This window comes from Eptatretus burgeri, chromosome 15 (genome assembly GCF_056783735.1).
Source record: "Eptatretus burgeri isolate ZD-2024b chromosome 15, Ebu_testis_v1, whole genome shotgun sequence".
In the NCBI taxonomy this organism is placed as follows: Eukaryota; Metazoa; Chordata; class Myxini; order Myxiniformes; family Myxinidae; genus Eptatretus; species Eptatretus burgeri.
The window spans coordinates 6063466-6085130 of NC_140975.1; the positions used below are offsets into that span (position 1 = coordinate 6063466).

Sequence of the window (21665 nt, forward strand, 5' to 3'; positions counted from 1 at the left end):
AATCACCCTCTGTGTGATGTGTTGGTGAATCATATATGGTGCGGTGGAAAATAACTCAATTTCGATGGATCAGCATACAAAGGAGAATCTTTAATTTTTAATTTCGTATTTACGGAGCAAGAACATTCAATGATTCACTGAAACATTTGAGTGAACTTACTTAACTTGAATCCAAAGCAATCCCTCTCGTACACAATTTGACATTCAAAAAATGGAAGTGCGAGACATTTGGCAATTCAACTGCGGGATGAGCTGAGAGGCACAAGGCGAAATAACTCAGAACTGCAATACGTGTCCACTTTGGGTGGTTGGGAGAGAACAACACACTCACGGCAAAAGTTTGCAGTGTTATCAACCAGGTCAACCTGTTTCTATGCAGTTAGTAAGACCTCTTTCATCGTAAGATATTCCTTTTATCAATATGTAAGTCAAAAGACTGTCGGGAAAAGGGAAACATTACTGACAGCCAATTTGAATATTGCACAAAAATGTAATTTATGAGATATTTAATTTATAAGATATTAAATTAAAAAAAATTTTTTTATAAGATATAATAATTTAGAAGAATATAGCAACAATTCAACAAGTGAATTTAATTGAGAATACATGAATATAATTGTTTTACTTCCACAGTGGCAAAACTCAAAAGTAGAAGTCAGACAATAATTATTGCAGTTTCTAACTTGTAGACCCTTTCGATGTCGTACATGTATCACACACAGTGTTTATCTTGCCCTGAACGTTTCTGCCTGCCGTGTCTACATGTCCGGCCCACACCAGCCTGGTGGAGCACACGTCCACAAATAACAGGCATTAAAATGTGAAATTGTTTGTTGCTGTCAAACGATGCACCATGGTCATAACTTCAACGTTTCATGGTTTTCTACATTTCTGTTGATGATTTATCTGCTTGGCATATAGAAGCTACACGTATATTGTTGTGGTGCCGGGTCTCGGTGGCGAGCGTGACCGCTAGAGGGAGCAGTGGAGTCGTCTCCACCCTGAGACGTCTCCACCCAAACACCCGGAATTTAGATTGTGACCCTCAGATAAGTCCGAAAGGCACGGGTCGCTTACAGGACCATGAATCGCCAATAATTCGACCGCGTGGGGTAGAGTTAATTGCCAAACTTCAATATACCGAAGTACCCACGCGGCAAAGCTCCCGGGGAATTCACACCCTCGACAGACCTCGAGCAGGACGAGCCGTTGCAGTGTCCAAACCGTGTGTAACCCGAGCGGATGGTTACCAAGGCCAGTCGGTCCAAATGAACAATTTACTAGAGCCTGGTGTTGGCTCAGTGGTGAGGGTGGCAGTTTGGGATCCTAGGGTCCTGAGTTAAAGCCCCGTCAGCCGCTGAATGAATACACCAGAGGGTTGATTCAGCCTGTCATCCTTCCGAGGTCGGCAAAATGAGTACCAGTTCCAGTGTGTGTACTGGTAGAGGGGCACTGCATCAGCAACGCAGTCACGCTTCAAGAAATGATAGCAACCCTGGCAGCTAAGCTGCCATACGACCACCACCACCACCAACAATTTACTTCCGCGCTATTTCTCAACACGCACCGTGCTAAGCCAATAAAAGAATTGACAGGGAACGAGCTGGGACATTCAACAAGAGGAGAATTTATTTACAATAATCGGGGGACGAGGGGAGCACGTAAGGGCAGAGTTATCCGAATAAAGAAGGGAATCAAATATACAAGCAATTCCTTAAACAATTCTACTTAGAGACAGGGCCCACGGACACACACACACGCACACACAAATACCCCAGAAAGAGATGGACCTCGAGGTCTTTATTGCCCCTTCAGCTCGGAGGGAAGACGAGCTGAGGGAAGAGAACGTGGCTGGCTACCTGGCCATGTTCGTGCGGCTGGACGATGGCAACTTCCCGGAGCACCAGGCACCAAAAAATGGACCAGGGCAGCCGAACCCGGAGGAGGCGAGACGAGGTGATCTCCCGTGATGAGATGGTCGACCGCTTGTTGCAATGGACCAGACGAGATGCCTCGGATGCACAGGATGCAGTCAGCCACAGACCCAGACAGAAGAGCGCTCGAGCAGACGGGACGCAATAATCAATCTTCTCCGGTTGTTTTTTGGGACCGGGTCCGCTCCCCCGTCGCCTGCTCCCATTGGGTGGACGGCATGTCGTGGCTCCGCCTTCTTGAAAAGGACCGCCCCGGCTTTAGTCCGCACGTCGCCCATTGGGTGGAAAATGACGCATACCCTTATTTGGCGCGAAGCCAGAACGAAGCGCTCCGTGCCCATATTTGGGGCCAAGCCAGAGCGAAACGCTTCGTGACCATGTTTGGTGCGAAATCCACACCGCCTGGGGCATTGAATTCCACGCACATGCCCGCATGCCGGTGAGCACGCGAAGAGCGTAGACAATGCCGCGAGCAGAGGGTTGTTGTTGTTGGGGTAAAAATCCTATCTATAAAATAACTTCGCAGCGCACGTACACTTAATTCCCATTAGACAAAGGGGAAAGGGAGCTATATATCCACATTTACTTAACGAAATAACAGCTATGGGGACCTGAATGTTGAGTGCTCATGGCTGCCAGATTCGTAACAATATTACGATTATCCCTGCTTACGGCTGTACGTAGGTGTGATGCAGCTATATGCATGTCTGATGTGGCTGTATGTATGTCTGATACGTAATGTATAAAGTTTCTGATTGATTACTGAAGTGGTGGCGATCATGGCCGATGATGAATATGAATGCTGGGTAAAACAAACCGCAACTTACACTCGTGTTCTTGTGCTTTTCTGTTGCTGTTCTGTCCATTTTCTTCTTTTCCATTCAATTGTAATCATCTCTAATCTTTGTGGGGGTCGCATTGGCTTTCAATCGCTTCAATTTACCCATCCAAACTGGGAATACAGGCCAGCATTGTTCAAATTATCTTCAACATCGGTGCTGCAAATGACACCTGAAGCAGTTGGGCCATGCCACTTTCCTCTGGTCAGCTTTACTTTGGCTGTCCATATTTTACTTCCAGCTGGATGTTTCGGGAAAACATTCACACTCACACCATCTTTGGTTGTGTTGCTATACCCAGCAACAACACATATCGATGGTGTTCTCAATACTTTACAGAGTGCAGAGTTTTTCAGAACTTATGCACACCACACGTAAACACAAGGACCGAAGGTATCCTGGAGATGACATAGCAGGTACGTGATATATGACGTAATCACATCAGCATTTTGGGGAGACGGGGCCAATCAGCGAACAAGTACATAAAAAAAAAACAATAAAATCTTCGTTTCAAGATATTTATTCAAGAAAAAAAACCCATTAAGTTTGAAGTGAAGCCATATTTATTAATTAAACCAAACATGAATTATTGATTCTGGGGAACTTTAACCGATAAACACATAAACGTAATGAATGATGGATTTGAGAAACAGGAAGGTAACTTTGTCTTGTCATTTATTTTCCCAACAGGAGTTTCTCATGTGAAAAAGGCAAAAGAACTGAATGCTGTTACAACTTGTGCTCTCACCTGAACACGGCCTTGGTCGCTCCCATCACCTGGATCATTGCAGTTCACCTTCAAGGGGATTTGTTCATCTGTGCAAATGCAACGCAAAATTATACTTCACTTCCCTGCAAGGATCCAGAGAAAGAAATTCTCAATGAAAACCAGAAAAACTTTTTGAGTGAATCAAAAGCCCATTCTCAGGTTCGGACAAGAGGACCTTTACCAACTTTATAAAACAATGAACTTTACAAATTATTAGCTTAACAAATCTTAATCATTGGGATTGCTATGTATATGTATGTATATATATATATATATATATATATATATATATATATATATATATATATATATATATATATATATATATATCTTGGAAGAACGTATGTATATACATATATACATACATATACACCACCGGTCAAAACTTTGAGAACACCTCAATTTTTCCAGTTTTTACTGAAATTTAAGCATTTCAAGTCCAGTGAATAACCTGAAATGGTACAAAGTTAAGCAGTAAACTGCCAGAGGTTAAAAAAAAAGTTTAGGTTACGAAAAACTGAAAAAAAAGTATATTTCAGAGTTGTTAAAAAGGCCCTTTTCAGGGAACAAGTAATGGGTTAGCAACAGCAGCTGTTCTGCAGCAATGGAAGTAAATTAAGCCTTGACAGTTGATGCAAACAATTCCTCCAGGTGTTCCAACTTTTGTTGATTAGTTACAAGCTGTTAGTCTTTATAAAAAACCCTCTGTCTTTATAAAAGTAGTGCTGGAACAGACTGTGTTGCTACACCCTCAGGTCAGGTCAGGTCAGGTCAGGTATGGGAGCATGTGCCAGAACAGCACGTCGCTGCGTCCACTTTCCGCCGGTACTCCAGGGGCCTCCGTCTGGCCATCCCCCAGGCAGATGCCAGGCCCATCCCCATCTCCTTGAGATGATGGTCAACCTGTTGCAACCATGAGGCACGTGGTCGACCCACTGGCCTCCTCCACTCATGAGACTCCCTCGCTGAGAGAATCTGGTGAGCAGGATCAGAGTCAGGAAAACGAGCCACATGTCCATACAGCCGCAACTGACGCTCACGGACTATGCAGGTAACAAATCTCATCCGAGTCTCTCTCAGCAACCGCTCGTTGGACACAAAATCTGACCAACGATAGCCAAGGATTCTCCGGAGAGACCTGGTACCAAAGGAATTAAGTCTCCGTCTCAGATCCTTGGTCAGAGTCCAAGTCTCGCACCCATAGAGCAAGACTGGAAGTACCAAGGACCTGAAGACTCGGACTTTCGTCCTCCCGCACAGGTACCGGCAGCGCCACAACCCCATGATCCAGTGAATCCATGACTCCCCAGGCCTGACCCAGATGTCGATTGACCTCTGACTCACAGCCAGCAGAGACATGAATATCACTGCCAACGTAAGTGAATCTCTCCACGACCTCAACATCCTCACCACAAACAGACACAGACAGGACAGCAGCATCCAAGATGTCACCGAAAGCCTGAATCTTAGTTTTGACCCAAGAAACCCGTAATCCCAACGGCTCCGACTCCTCATTCAGCACCTCGAGGACCCCCAAGAGGATGTCTAAAGTCTCCGCAAAGATGACTGCTTCATCTGCAAAGTCAAGGTCCGAGATCTTGACATTCCCAAATGACGCACCGCAACTTGATCTCTCCGACATCCTCCCTAGAATCCAGTCCATACAAGTGCTGAAAAGTGTGGGGGCAAGTACATATCCCTGACGAACTCCAGTAACAACTGGAAATAAGTCAGAGATGGAACCACCACACTTCACAGCACTCTCAGTACCAGAGTAGAGTTCAGACATCAGATCGATCAGTTTTGGTGGCACCCCACGAAGACCAAGAATCCTCCAGAGGACATCCCGATTCACTGAATCGAACGCTTTACAGAGATCAACATAGGCTGCAAGCAGCCCCTGCCGAAACTCTCGTCTGCGTTCGGTGAGGACACGAAGTGCAAGGATACGGTCAATCGTTGACCTCTTTGGTGTAAAGCCTGACTGCTCTGGAGGCTGGTGCTCAAGCAGATGGTGGCGAACCCTATCGAGAATTATCCGAGCAAAGACCTTGCCCGGCACTGAGAGCAGCGTCACCCCTCGGTAGTTGTTGCAGTCTTGGCGATCACCCTTCCCTTTCCAGAGAGGGACAACAAGGCCCCTCTTCCAGTCAGTTGGGATGATGCCTGTGTTCCAGGCAGAGCACAAAACTGCATGCAACGACACGAGTGCAGCATTTCCACCAGCCTTGAGAAGTTCGGCATGGATGCCACAGATCCCTGGAGCTTTGCCCCGTTTCAACTGGTTCACCGCAGCCCGTATTTCCACAAGCGTAGGTGGACCACAGTTGATTCGAGGGTCAGCAACAGGGATTGTAACACCCTTGACGTCCAACTCGACAGTTGGGGGATCAGCCTGGTACAACCGCTCAAAGTAACCGGCCCAGCGGGCCTTCACTTCAGACTCCTCTGTCAAGAGCCTACCACTCTCTGCTCGAACTGTAGTGCTCCGAGGGATGGGCTTGGATGAACGTAATGCGCGAATTCCCCTGTAAGTGGGACGAGAATCACCTGTCCACAGGTGATGCTCTACCCCCTCACAGATTCCTCGCACATAGGCCTCCTTGTCCATCCTCAGTGCACGTACACTTTTACGCCTCAGCTCCCTGAACAGCTCAGCTCTGCCATTCAGCCTGGCCCTGCGACTCTGGTCAATGGTATCCAGTGTCCCTTGAGAGACAAAATTCTTCTTTGCCCTGCGGTGAACTCCAAGGCATCCACCGGCAACATCAAGGACGGTGGTCTTGAAGGCGTTCCACAACTCTTCAGGACCCCCCAAAGCACCCAGACCCCCCAAGTGTCCACTCAGCCTGTTCGCAAACTCCTCAGCTACTCTCTCATCCCTGAGCTTGGCAACATCCAGCCTCGGCTGGGATGGTACCATTCTCCAGGATTTAAGGTGCAGCTTTAGAGTTGCTACAACAAGCCTGTGGTCAGTATTGAGGAACTGAGCACTCCGGTAGACCCTGCAGTTCTGGATCATCCTCCAACGACCGTCAATGAGGACATGGTCAATCTCCTTTGCCACACCGCCAGCGTTGGAATACCAAGTCCAGCGATGAGCTTGTGGGCGCTGAAACCATGAACCAGCCACCCTAAGTCCATGACTTCTTGCAAAGTCAAGGAACTTAGTGCTATTCTGGTTCATAGTTGCTGACCCATGGGGACCAACACACACCTCATAACCATCCCTATCAGTTCCAGTCGATGCATTGAAATCCCCCAAGACTAGAAGTGTATATCGTCTGGGGCACTGATCAACCACAGACTCGAGTGTGGCGTAGAATGCATCCTTCACGGTGAGATCACTCGCCTCAGTCGGAGCATAAACAGAGACCAGGGAAATGACACGTAAGGAGTGACGAATCCTTAATCTCATAATACGCTCGTTGACCGGTGTTACCTCAATTATCATTGGGGTCAGCTTTTTGGACACAGCTACAGCAACTCCTTGGGTATGGTAACCATCAGAGCGACCAGACCAATAGTAGGTGTAACCACCCACCATTATCTCGCCGCAATCCAGTCTCCGAACCTCAGAGAGAGCTGCAATCCCAATGTCCAAACGCTTGAGCTCAGATGATAACAGAGACAGGTGATCATCCTCTCTTAGGGATAGGACATTCCAGGCACCCACCCGAAGGGATCGCCTCAGGTTAACCCAAGGAGACCGCCGTCTGGTGGACGACACCTCAGCACCACTCCGACACACTCTCCCGCAATCTGACCCAGGGATGTTACCCCGTGGTTTCCCTCCTATCAAAGATTGGGGGTCCCGAAGGCTTTGCCCCAATCCCATCATCCGGTGAGCTGCCCTGCGAAGGGAAGCTGCACAGGAGGTACTCCCACGGAGTGGGTTTTCAGATTTTTTTGCGTTTTTGTGTTTTGCGGAATGAAGGGTTTTACGGTGGCCAGAGTGCAAATCCTGTCACCAACCTCCTAATAAAAAGTAACCCAACTGCAGGAGGACGTCCGCAGACACAGTTGGGCACTAGATATGGATGGCCGTTGGCTCACAAGGAGCTCCTCTGCCCTTTGACAGGTTTTGTTTTTAATCCTGCTGGGTGTCCATATCCAAACACCCTCCTCACCAGAAAACCTGGTGGGGGAGACGGTTTAGTCGCCAACAACCCGACCATGGAACAGGTTAGTACAGGTTTACATGGTACCTGTAGCAGGTCACAGATCGAACCTGACCTGACAACAGGTCCAGGCTACACCCTCTGTAACATTATTTGGACAATATTGCACTGCAGGAAGTAGTATTTTGCTATCATAATGGTGAGAAAAAGACAATTAACAAAGTAAGAAAGACAGACTATTATAACCCTTAAAAGTGTAGGTTTTTGCTTTAGAGAAATTGCAAAGAGCCAAGGTGTCAGTGAGTTCAGTTTCCTACACCATCGAAAGGCACTTGGAAACTGGAGGAAACTCTGACAGGAAGAGGTCTGGCGGACCCAAAGCCACAACAATCAGAAGACAAGTTTCTGAGAGTCAACAGTTTGCGTGATCGGTGGCTCACAGGACAGCAGCTTCAAGCACAGCTTAACACTGGTCGAAGTAAGGAAGTCTCAGTTTCAACTGTGAAGAGAAGACTTCGAGCTGTAGGTTTCACAGGTCAAGTGGCAGTAAGAAAGCCATTGCTAAGATGGCAAAATAAGGAAAGAGGATTGCCTGGGCCATGAAGCACTGCCATTGGACTACTGAAAACTGGAAGAAGGTCTTATGGACTGATGAATCAAAATTTGAAATCTTCGGTTCGTCACGCAGGGTTTTTGTGCGCCATCGAGTAGGTGAAAGGATGGTTCCTCAGTGTGTGACACCAACTGTCAAACATGGAGGAGGAAGTGTGATGACCTGGGGCTCTTTTGCTGGATCCAGTTGGCGATTTCCACAGAGTGACTGGCACCCTGAACCAAAAGGGCGACCACAGCATTTTGCAGCGCCATGCAATACCCTCTGGTCTACGCCTAGTTGGTCAGGGATTCCTCCTACAGTAAGATAACGACCCAAAACATACCTCCAGGCTATGTCAGAACTACCGGAGAAGAAAAGAACAAGACGGTTGGCTTCAAATCATGGAATGTCCAGCACAGTCTCCAGACTTAAACCCCATTGAGCTGGTTTGGGATGAACTGGACAGAAGGATGAAAGCAAAGCAACCGACAAATGCATCACATTTGTGGGAACTTCTGCAACAGTGTTGGGAAGAACTTTCCGAACAATATTTGATTTCCATGTAGAAAGAATGCCACGAGTATGTTCGGCTGTTATATCTGGAAAAGGTGGCTACTTTGATGAGTGAAAATTTTAGATTAAATTTTGTTCACCAAAACGATTCCACGACTTCATTTTTATCTGCAATTGTTTATTTGTTCTCTGCTTTAATTTCAGAGTACATTGAAACATTGAACTGCTTAAATTTCAGTAAAAACTGGAAAAATGGGGGTGTTCTAAAATTTTGACGGAGAGTGTATATATACAATATCCATTCTTCCACAGTGCATGTGTATGTGTGTGTGTGTGTGTGTGTGTGTGTGTGTGTGTGTGTGTATATATATATATATATATATATATATATATATATATATATATATATATATATATATATATATATATCTTCTTCTTCTTCTTTCGGCTGCTCCCGTTAGGGGTCGCCACAGCGGATCATCCATATGATCTGCATCGTGATTTGGCACAGGTTTTACGCCGGATGCCCTTCCTGACGCAACCCTGGTCGCCTCTTACGACACAGGGATATGGCACACCTATTTTAACCAGGGTATACACCGGCCCAGTACACTGGTACTCATTTCGCCGACCTCGGAAGGATGACAGGCTGAGTCAACCCCCTGGTGTATTAATTCAGTGGCCAAACGGGGCTTGAACTCAGGACCTTTTGGATCCCAAGCCGCTGCCCTAACCACTGCACCAACACACCAGGCTCTATATATATATATATATATATATATATATATATATATATATATATATATATATATATATATATATATATATATATATATATATATATATATATATATATATATATATATGGATTTTTTAAAAAAAAATTTGGTTAACAGTAATGCTCAATGTAAATTATACTCTCGAATTTGAGTGAACACACTTTTAAAATGACTAGTGCATGCCCGTAGGTGCGTGCCCATACATGCGTGGCCGTACGTGCAAACAAAACCAAAAAAAAAAACTTTCAAACCACGTGCCAGAGAAACAACCACACAGGCCGTTCTTTCGCTCTCACGTGCCTGTACGTGCGTGGCCGTACAAGCAAAAAAAAAAAAAAAATTTCAAACCGCGTGCCAGAGGAACAACTATACAGGCCGTTCCTTCGCTCTCATGTGCCCGTACATGCGTGGCCGTACGTGCAAACAAAACAAAAAAAAACTTTCAAACCGTGTGGCAGAGAAACAACCACACAGGCCGTTCCTTCGCTCTCGCGTGCCCGTACGTGCGTGGCCGTACGTGCATGGCCGTATGTGCAAACAAAAACTTTCAAACAACTACACAGGCCATTCCTTCGCTCTCGCGTGCCCGTACGTGCATGGTGTATGTGCAAAAAAAAAACTTTCAAACAAATACATAGGCCATTCCTTCGCTCTCGGTTTCCCGTACGTGCGTGGACATACATGCAAAAAAAAAAACTTTTAAACCGCGTGCCAGAAACAACAACCACACAGGCCGTTCCTTCGCTCTCGCGTGCCCGTACGTGCATGGCCGGCCGTACGTGCGTGGCCTTATGTGCAAAAAAAACAACTTTCAAAAACAACCACACAGGCCGTTCCTTCGCTGTCGTAAACGACGACTGGATTTGGGCATTGTATTTAAGAAAATCGAGAAAGAAATCGAGAAAGAAAGAATACAGTAAGTCGATAAATCAAGAAAAAATCCCTGTGTGTCGTAAGAGGCGACCAGGGTTGCATCAGGAAGGGCATCCGGCGTAAAACCTGTGCCAAATCATTATGCGGACAACAAAACGAATTTCCATACCGGATCAGTCGAGGCCCGGGTTACCAACGACCGCCACCGGTACCGGTGGTCAGCAGAGTACCAGTGGAAATTGTGCTTCTGCTGGGCGAAGGAGAAGGAGACGGGGAAGGCGAGTCCGGAGGCAGTGGGAGAGGGGGAAGGGTAGAAGTGTGGAGGTGAGAGTTGGAACTCTGAATGTTGGGACGATGACTGGCAAAGGGCGAGAGTTGGCTGATATGATGGAGAGAAGAAAGGTGGACATACTCTGTGTGTACAAGAGACCAAGTGGATGGGAAGTAAGGCTAGGAGCATTGGAGGTGGTTTCAAACTGTTCTACCATGGTGTGGATGGGAGGAGAAATGGTGTCGGGGTAATCCTGAAGGAAGATCATGTCAAGAGGGTATTGGAAGTGAGGAGAGTGTCTGACCGAGTGATGAGTGTGAAGGTGGAAATTGAAGGGGTGATGATGACTGTCATCAGTGCATATGCCCCACATATGGGGTGTGAGATGGAATATAAAGAAGATTTCTGGAGTGACTTAGATGAAGTGGTGGAGAGTGTATCCAAGGATGAAAGAGTGGTGATTGGAGCAGATTTCAATGGGCATGTTGGGGAAGGGAATAAAGAGGATGAGGAGGTCATGGGTAGGTACGGTCTCAACAAGAGAAATGTGGAAGGGCAAATGGTGGTGGAGTTTGCAAAAAGAATGGAAATGGCAGTGGTAAATACGTATTTCAAGAAGAAGGAGGAACACAGGGTGACACACAAGAGTGGAGGAAAGTCCACACAGGTGGATTACATCTTAAGCAGGAGATGCAACCTGAAAGAGATTAGTGACTGTAAGGTTGTGGCAGGGGAGAGTGTAGCTCGACAGCATCGATTGGTGGTCTGTAGGATGACTTTAGAGGTGAGGTTGAGGAAGAGAATGAGGGCTGTTCCAAGGACCAGATGGTGGAAGCTGAAGGAGGAAGACTGTTGCGTGAAATTTAGGGAGGAGGTGAGACAGGCGTTGGATGGTGGTAAAGATGGGTGGGATGATTGGGCAACTACAGCAGAAGTGGTGAGGGAGATAGCTAGGAAGGTACTTGGTGTGACATCTGAACAGAGGAAGGAAGATAAGGAGACTTGGTGGTGGAACGAGGAAGTACAGGAAAGTATAAGGAATAAGGGGTTGGCGAAAAAGAAGTGGGATAGTCAGAGAGATGAAGAAAGTCGGCAGGAGTACAAGGAGTGGCGGCAAAAGGCAAATAGAGAGGTGGCAAAGGCCAAGGAAAAGGCATATGACGAGCTGTATGAGAAGTTAGATACAAAAGAAGGGGAAAAGGATTTATACAGATTGGCAAGACAGAGGGACCAAGCTGGGAAGGATGTGCTGCAGGTTCGGGTGATAAAGGACGCAAATGGGAATGTGCTGACGAGCGAGGAGAGTGTGTTGAGAAGGTGGATGGAGTACTTTGAGGAGCTGATGAATGAAGAAAATGAGAGAGAGAAGGTTGGAAGAGGTGGAGATAGTGAATCTGGAAGTGGGGTGGATCAGAAAGGATGAAGTGAGGACTGCTATGAAGAGGATGAAAAGTGGAAAGGCGGTTGGCCCAGATGGTATACCAGTGGAGGCATGGAAGTGCTTCGAAGAGATGGCAGTGGGGTTGTTAACCAGATTGTTTAATAAAGTCATGGAAAGTGAGAGGATGCTGGAGGAGTGGAGATTAAGTGTACTGGTTCCGATTTTCAAGAATAAGGGTGATGTGCATAGATGTGGAAATTACAGTACAGAGGGATAAAGTTGTTAAGCCACACCATGAAGTTGTGGGAAAGAGTAGTGGAAGCTCGGTTGAGAGGAGAGGTGACGATCTGTGAGCAGCAATATGGGTTTATGCCAGGAAAGAGCACCACTGATGCGATGTTTGCTTTGAGAATGTTGATGGAGAAGTACAGGGAAGGCCAGAAGGAGTTACATTGTGTGTTTGTGGATTTAGAGAAAGCTTATGATAGGGTGCCAAGAGAGTTGTGGCATTGTATGAGGAAGTCGGGAGTGGTGGAGAAGAATGTGAGGATCGTGCAGGAGATGTATGAGGACAGTGTGACAGCGGTGAGGTGTGCGGTAGGAATGACGGACTGGTTGGAAGGTAAAAGTGGGATTGCACCAAGGATCGACTCTAAGCCCTTTCCTGTTTGCAATGGTGATGGACAGGTTGACTGACCAGATCAGACTGGAGTCCCCATGGACTATGATGTTCGCGGATGACATCATGATCTGTAGGGAGAGTCGGGAGCAGGCTGAGGCGAGCCTCGAGAGGTGGAGGTACGCACTGGAGAGAAGGGGAATGATAGTCAGTCGGAGTAAGACGGAGTACATGTGCGTAAATGAGAGGGAGGGTGGTGGTATGGTGCGGTTGAAAGGAGTTGAGGTGGGGAAGGTGGATTGGTTTAAATACTTGGGATCAACTGTCCAAAGTAACGGAGAGTGTGGGAGAGAAGTGAAAAAGAGAGTGCAGGCAGGATGGAGTGGGTGGAGAAGAGTTGCAGGAGTGATTTGTGACAGAAGGGTAGCTGCAAGAGTGAAGGGAAAAGTATATAAGACGGTAGTGAGACCAGCTATGTTGTATGGTTTGGAGGCGGTGGCGCTAACAAAAAGACAGGAAGCAGAGCTGGAGGTGGCAGAGTTAAAGATGCTGCGATTCTCGTTGGGAGTGACGAGGATGGATGGGATAAGAAATGAGTATATTAGAGGGATAGCGCAGGTAGGACGGTTTGGAGACAAAGTGAGAGAGGCGAGATTGAGATGGTTTGGACATGTGCACAGGAGGGAAGCGGAGTATATCGGGAGAAGGATGTTGAAGATGGAGCCGCCAGGCAGGAGGAGAAGAGGAAGGCCAAAGAAGAGGTTCATGGATACGGTGAGGGCGGACATGCGGGTGGTTGGAGTGTCAATGGAAGATATGGAGGATAGAGCGAAATGGAGACGGTTGATCCGCTGTGGCGACCCCTAACGGAGCAAGCCGAAAGAGGAAGAAGAAGAAGATAAATAAAGAAAAAAATCGAGAAAGAATACAGTAATCGTCACTGACTGGATTGGGGCATTGTGTTTAAGAAAATCGAGAGAGTACAGAAATCGAGAAAGAAAGAATACAGTAAGTCGATAAATGGAGAAAAAATCGAGAAAGAATACAGTACTCGTCACGATACGGAAGTCCGGAAGTTAAGTCCTCACTGTCCAGAAGTTCGCATATTGCAGTTATGATTATTCTCAATTTAGTTTTAATGGCCAATTATTCAATTAGCGCCAACGTATTTTGCCTTTTCGCAATGTCATCACAAGGCAAAACACAAAGAGAGGGGGAAAAAAAAAAACGTACTTTAAATTTTTTTTTACTTCCTGCTTCGGAGCATACCAGCTCACTCTGTGACCAAAATTTATACACCGTCTAATATGAAAACGATCATAACTTGGGGCATTGTGTTTATCTATAAATGCGCATAAGTAATCGAGAAATTATTAGAATACACGAAGTCATCATTATCCGGAAGTCCGTACGTTGTAACCCGTAATGGGGAACGCAGTTGAGAATGCCTTTCCCCATCGGCCACGCCTACGCAGCAACGTGTCCTGTCATTGGTTGATAAATAAATGGCCATAACTTGGGAATCACTTGTCTGATTGATATCAAACCTTGAAAAGGCACATCCTCAGGTCACCAGCAATATACCTGGCAAGTTTCAATTAGATTGGACCAGTGGTTGTCGAGAAACAGCAGTTACACACACACACACACACACACACACACACACACACACACACACACACACACACACACACACACACACACACACACACACACTCACACTCACACTCACACTCACACACACACACACACTCACACTCACACTCACACACTCACACACTCACACACACAGATTGCTGGAATTATAGATAGATAAATGGTGTACTTGCATACTCGTGTGAAACAAACTCTCATCATGCACAGAATTTAATCAACTCAATATATGATAAGATAGTCAACTCAGCTCAACATACTCAACATAATCCTCCGAAGCTTCGTGCTCTTCTCTCAACGCACCTCCATCCTCTCCTCTCATCCTTTTCACAATTTATTTTATTTCACTTTTGTCAACCTCTCCCTCCACACGCAACTCCACCCCCACAAGTCCCAAAGTTTCCAAGGATTTACAAGGACATCTAACACAGGTGTGTTATAACTACACTAATTTATTTATAACACTACACTCACTAATTTATCTACACAAGATCCAAGCAAGAAAATGCAAAAAAGTTTTAAATTAATTTTTACTTACGAAATCTTTCGATTTTTCGATTTCGTAAGTATATTAATCACTTCTGTCCTCTGTTTGTGTGTTTGTTTGTAGGCATGATAACTCGAGAACGGAAGAAGCTACTAATGTCAAATTACACCACGTGATTCAGGAGGGTGATGGCTAGCGCTGATTAGATTTTGGTCAAAATCGGTCAAAGGTCAAGGTCACAGTGAGGTCAAACATCCAAAACATAATAACTCGAGAAAAGTTACCACAGGTATTGTTGACGGAGCGTGGGTTTGGAAGATCGAGGTAAGTTCGGCGGAATTTGTGTCAATTCGTCGAGTTATGGCTGTTTAAAAATTCCAGTGTTATGAAATAATATTCAATAATTCCGTAAATTCCTGTGGAGAAATGGAGTATTTTTGCTTCGGTCGACGTTACGAGTTCATTTTAACTTCGATTTTAATTTTGTCTTCGGTTTTTGCGATCGCTTAGGACGCTTAACACTCGTTTATCGAAATTCTGGTAAAAATCGGATGTTTTGGAGGCGTTTTAAGATTGTATAAAAATATTTCACCCGCCGCGTCACGGCTCGTCACATGGCACAGTGCGCTCGAGCAGACGCGTCGTTGAGTTACGTAAAGGTTTTGCGTGTGCACGCTGACGTCATCGCGCTCGCCCCGGCGTCCTTTCGAGTTGGGAGGGGGGGCGTCGAGTGTGACCTTTACGTTACGTTAATCCACGGTAACTCGAGAATGGAAGAAGCTACCAATGTCAAATTACACCACATGATTCAGGAGGGTGATGGCTAGCGCTGATTAGATTTTGGTCAAAATCGGTCAAAGGTCAAGGTCACAGTGAGGTCAAACATTCGATTTTTGATGGTTTGGTGCAGAATCATCGTAGATACTTCTGGTTTGCGTTGCTACCTTCTCTAGAGACAGCTTTTATAGACAAGGTCAGAGGTCAAGTTGACGATTTCGTAAGTACCAGTCTATGACTGCTTGTTTATTTGTTTGTTTTTTTTGTCTTTGTATTTTTTTTTTCTTTCCCTCAGGGGAGGGGGCATGGGCTTGGTTAAAAACACACATCAACTACACAAACCCCCTTGACGAGACCCACACCAACAGCACTCCGTACACATGCACACAATCACCCATCAATGCTCAAACTACTGAAAAGTCTTATCAACACCCCCATACCCCTCTATCTACATAACTTCCAGGTACCTATCTAATTCTAATTTAAACTTATCTTCTGTTTCTGCTGCCATGACCTTTCCAGGGAGACCATTCCATCCATTAACGACTCTCTGAGTGAAAGTTCCCTTCCTTACTACCGTCTTAACTCTCCTCTTCTTTACTCTCAGGCTATGGCCCCTAGTTCTATCACTGTCCACTCTGCTGAATAAAGTTAATGTTAATGTAGTTAATGTAACATTAAATGTGTAAATGTTAATGTAAAAAAGTTAATGTAACAAATGGATGTTACCTTAGATTACTTATCAAGAAATATAGGCAATGTGTTAAACATTTACCTGGGCTTACCTTTCGTTGAATACTATTTAACCTGACTTTGATAGTCCCATTAAAGGCCTTCTGTAGCTGAACATTCAATTTATCAACGTTTTCTAAAAAAAATTCTGAAGAAGAAAAAACATCTTTGACTTGTTTGTGCTTCTCTGGTATTCACAATTATGTTTCCAATTGAAACTTGATATTTAATTATTCGTGTGTGTTCGTTAAACTTTCTGTGAATTTCCATGATTCCTGCAGATGATCGGTTGGATATTCATGGCCGGAGCCATTACTTTCTTGGTTCTGAGTATATTCTGCAACCGCTGTGTGGACGCAAACATTGGTCTGTATTTGTCTCATCTACAGCTATATTTGTCTTGGAACCTCATTTGGTTATACATGGAGGATGGATTGATCAATTATGGCTGCTCTCCACCCTTGCTGTCTGCTTCTTGGTTGGATGATGCCTGGCATGATTGAATCTGAATAGATCTTCCGTTATATGATGTAGCCTACTATTCGGAGAAGATGCTGAGTAATGGAGTATCCCATCATATCAAGAAAATGTAAAGGCAGCTCACCTATTTCTATGTATGTGAATATAAAGACATCCAATGGTATCTTTTAAAAATGGAAACCTTTGATAATGTACCACGGTCATGTGTGATCGCAATTTATAACTTGTTAAAAAACAAAAGTTAATTTACATTTACTTTGCAAACGGGGAGGGTCCGCGTTGATAAATTTGATGGATAAACCTACACACATCATCAGAGAGTCAGGATCATCCATCACCTCACCAAGGTCGACATTTTAAAGAGATACCATGAGATCTTTAACGTCCATAATGTAAATTTAGACAGCACACCTGGTTTTACATCACCATCAAAAGAACAGCATGCTTCAAAATGCAGCACCCCCAACAGATATTGCACCGGCACAAGTTTCAAAAGAATTTGAATCCAAAGAGGAACAACCAATGATTGAGCAGAGAGCTCAGAGCTGAGAGGTAAAGGAAGGGTGAAATTATTGAAACTATCTTCAGTAATTAATGTGAAATAATGCTGGGGGCTGACAGGATGACCTGGACTTTAGATGTACGCATATTCGCCTCGAAGCTGTCTATCCTATCGAGCTTACTTGAGATGGTGGTGATCAACAGCTGTCTTGATGACCTGGAGGGAAGAATGAGATTGAATAGAGTATGGAAGGTGTTTTGGAAGAGTATGTAAGAATAGAGTATGGAAGGAAACAATGTTATATTTGTATAAAAAGTTTCATGTTCTCTCTTTGGTTCAAATTGATGAGAAGGGCAAGAAAGTTGGGATTGTGGTGCAGTGTTTATGTGTGGAGCAAAATGACCATAACCTGTGTGCTTTTTCTTGTTTCTCCCCGTGGTTAGTGATCAACAAGAAGTACATGGATGCTGCATATGACGCCCTCAATGACGAATTCTACAAATGCAAGAAAAAAAAGGCCATCTCCGACCTTAAAAAGAAATTGAAAAAGAAAAGGTGAACAGAGTTTGTCATCAAACTTCATCGAGGTTTGAGGCAGTTCATATAACGTGTAAGAAATGACTGGAATCAGAGCACTCTTTCCAGGCTGTAAGAAAGTTTGAAAATGAAGTTTTTGCTCTCAACATCAGGAGAATGCCTGAAATAATTTTGTTACATAAACCTTGAGAGGCTTCCCAGAGATCAATTGACGGAGAGTTTTTTGTTTGTTTGTATTTATTTTTTGTATACCTTGTCGAGGCTCGTATGAGAGCAAACACACAATGCACAACAAAGGGGGGCATGAGACAAGAGGGGCGGGAGAGGGAAGTAGAAAACAGTGGGGAGCAGAGACATTAGGAGATATGTGGAAGGGAGAGGGATTGGGGTGGGAAACATGGGGAATACAAGATGGACATTACAGGAACTTTCAGGAAGAAAAGCAGGGAATTTGAAGGAGGTGGGCTTGGGATGGATTCACGGGGGTAGAAAAGATTGAGGATTTGGAAAGGGGATGATAAGAGGTGGTGGTGAACAGCTGTTTTGAAGGCCTGGAGGGAAGAATGGGATTGAACAGAGTGAGGGAGTTCATTCCAAAGGTGGGAAAAAAGAGGAATGAAAGAGTGAAGGTGAGCAGTGATTCGTGATTTTGGTAGTTTTACCAGAAAGAGGTTGATGGCGGACCTTAAACGCCCTGCGGAAATATGGTGGGGACAAATCGCAGAAACAGCGGGGCGGGGGGAGCGGAGAAGAGACGGTAGAAGACAGAAAGACCACTGACCTGCCTGCGGTGAGAGAATGAGAGGCCCAAAGACTCAGCCTCATCGTGGGAGATGCCACTGATCTGAAATGCCTTGGTTTCCACAGCTTGAAGCGGAGAAATGTGGGAGGCAGGAGTACCAGCCCAAAGGGGAGAGCAGTACTCCATCAGGCTATTGATGAAAGCTTTGTGTGTGGTCAGGAGCTCAGGTGGGCCGAGGAAGGACTTTGCATGACGGAGGATTCCCAGTCGGTGACTGGCTTTGGAGGTCAGGTTGGAAATGTGGCTTTCCCAGGAAAGATCATGGCAGATAGTGAGACCCAGAAGCTTGAAAGAAAGGGCTTCTTCCAGAGGATTGTTGAAAAAGTGGATGGGAGGGGGTTCCAAATGGTCCTTTCTTAGAGACATGGTGAGAGTGTGAGATTTGTCCAAATTGAAAGACATGTTCCACGTGTTGAACCAGTTTGTGATTTTACCCAGATCTGCAGTGAGGGATTAAGCTGCTGCTTGCCGGTCTGAGGGATGACAGATGGTACAACAGAGGGTGGAGTCGACATCAAAGAGATAAAGAGGATTTTCCAGAGTCGGAGAGATCATTGATGAAAACCAAAAAAAAGAACAGGGCCCAGAACGCTACGTTGTGGAACTCCAGCCAGGACAGGAAGAGGGGATGAAAGAACTCCATTTAGGGCCACACGTTGACTGCGACAGGAGAGGAAGTCTGCGAGCCAATGTACTTGAAGTGAAGATGGACTTGGATACCATAGGAAGAGAGTTTGTTGAGCAGGCCAAGGTGCCAGACTGTTTCAAAAGCACGTGATATGTCCAGGGATATGGCTCGGATTTCATGTCCGGCATTGAGGGCTTCCATCCATTGTTGGGAGAGCAGAAGCAGCATATCCAGGGTAGAGTGACCTGGTCCGAAACCAAATTGAATATCGGAAATCAAGCCATTGGAGAAGAGGAAGGATTTAATGTCTGAAGCGAGGATGGATTCCATAACTTTGCTGATGATTGGGAGAAGGCTGATTGGTCTGTAGTTGCAGGGATCTGTTTTTGCACATTTTATATGCAGGCAGTGATGTTTACTGATTTCTAAGCAGATGGCAGATGACCTTGAGCAAATGAGATGGTGAATAGAACAGAGAGAGGGTGAGCAAGAGCAGAGGAGCAGGTATTTGGGACACGTGGGCTGATGCCATCTGGACCGGTTGCAAAATCTGAGTCGAGGTTTGACAGCAAGCTCTCCACCTTGTCAGGAGAAAAGGACACAGAGTCCAGGGACAGTTGGGTGCGACTGGGTCAGGTGGGTAGAGAAAGCGATGGGTTTTGGACACAAGATTTCGATGCAAACACCGAGTTTAGGCATTCAGCCTTTTCACGTGTGGTATCAGCAGTGTAGCCATTTGAGGTAAGGGCTGGGATTATGTGATTGGGTATTGGGGAAATTGGGGAAAAATTGGGGAAATTATGTGAGGGGTTCCAACGGTGACATTCGCGGTTTTTGACATTTTTTTTGCTTAATTCCGTCACGAACTGGCTGTTCATACACCAGAGGAACATACACCAGAAACAGATTTGATTAGACGTGACCAGGATTTTGAGGAGGGAGAGAGGTTTGAGAGTTCAGACTTGAACTTAGAAGGATGTTGTTTTCTTTCTCTCCTGAGGGTAGATACACACTTGTTCTGAGGTTTATGGAAGGAATTCAAAAGAAGGAAAGATTACCCTCTTTTGGGTTTTCTTTCGATGAGGCAAAGCAAGTTGTTTTAGGACAACTGCCTCACCACAAGCTTCAGTGAACCATGGGTAGGAGGAAGGGTAGGACAACTGAAGACTAGAGAGGATAAATCTGTGCATGAGGGAGAGCAAGTTTATTTGAAAGAATTCCCAGGATGAGTTGATGCTGGAGAAAGTAGCAATAAGAGACCAGTCTATAAGTTTGATGGCTGCTTGGAGACCCTGCCAGTTGGCTTGCGTGAAATGCCAGACTCGACGGCGGTGAGGTGGATCTCTGATAATAGCCAGAGATATGTCCACTTTGACAAGAACGTGGTCAGAAGAACCGATTGGAGCAGGGAAGAGCAGTAGATATTATCAGGGAAATTTGTCAAAATAAGATGCAGAAGAGATGGAGTACCATTGGTTGAGATCCAGGTCAGGAAATTGACCGATTGAATCAGTCCCAATGAGTCGCACAAAGCTTTTGCTGAGGTGCCATGACAGGTGAGAGAGGTACCCACATGCAGCCAACTGGCATAATGACAATTGAAGTCACCACATATGAGGAAGAGAGAGTTTGGATGAGAAGATAGAAGTTGGTCCATATTTTCGGATAGTGATGTGTAAATGGAGGCATCACTGTTTGGTGGATGGAACAGTACACATATCAACATGAGGTGGGAGTGGAGGGAAGCTGGATCCAGAGGTATTCCTGGGGGTGTGGGGGAGTGAGGAATAGAGTCTTTGATGAAGAGAGCAACTCCTCCACCAGGACGAGGCTCAGGTCTGTCAAACTGGAGGAGGGAGTAACCAGGGAGAGATACTTGGGAGTTGTTACATCACACAACACTTTTACAACGATAAGGGTACTTGGTATAGTGCATACCTCCTCCACGCAATGCCTGATCCAGTAGAACACATCAGGCGCAATACATTTTTGAAACATCCTGCTGTGTCTCGTTTTTGGCCCTGTCTCTCAATGGTGAAGAATCACTTGAAAAATTCTCGGATTTGGATCTTCACCAAAATTGAATCAATTCTTCCTCATGGCCCTCCATACGTGTACAAGTTTCATCAGAATCCATCCATAACATTTTGAGATATCTATATTATAAAGCAAGAGTGTCTGCCTGTGTGATTGTCCCTCCCCAATCTACTCCCTCAGGGTTCAGGATCGCCCAGCCAAACATCTTGGGGATTATGCTGCCATACCTCTTATGGAACGTTGTCGTGTCATGACCAGTGTCCGAAAGTGGGTGGAATATTTTCATAAATACCTCAATACAATTATGATTTTGAGTTTTGATCCGTACAAGGCTGC

The 21665-nt window shown here is 45.4% G+C and overlaps 1 protein-coding gene and 1 long non-coding RNA gene across 7 annotated transcripts in view; one reads left to right on the forward strand and one right to left on the reverse strand.

Annotated features, from left to right (window-relative positions):
• The window catches only part of LOC147011402 (uncharacterized), a 189865-nt gene that overhangs the window by 144400 nt on the left and 23800 nt on the right, over nucleotides 1-21665 (reverse strand). For all 4 annotated transcript variants that reach the window (XR_015051766.1, XR_015051765.1, XR_015051763.1 and 1 more), the window contains exon 3: nucleotides 3522-3589. This is a non-coding gene — a long non-coding RNA (uncharacterized LOC147011402). The remainder of the gene's footprint in view (nucleotides 1-3521; nucleotides 3590-21665) is intronic.
• Nucleotides 1-21665, forward strand: part of LOC147011405 (calcium homeostasis modulator protein 6-like) — a 61002-nt gene that overhangs the window by 26422 nt on the left and 12915 nt on the right. For all 3 annotated transcript variants that reach the window (XM_085857422.1, XM_085857421.1, XM_085857424.1), the window contains 4 exons: nucleotides 3464-3701; nucleotides 16625-16709; nucleotides 17769-17880; nucleotides 21510-21596. In XM_085857422.1, coding sequence (XP_085713548.1) covers nucleotides 3464-3701; nucleotides 16625-16709; nucleotides 17769-17880; nucleotides 21510-21596 — 522 coding nt within the window. The remainder of the gene's footprint in view (nucleotides 1-3463; nucleotides 3702-16624; nucleotides 16710-17768; nucleotides 17881-21509; nucleotides 21597-21665) is intronic.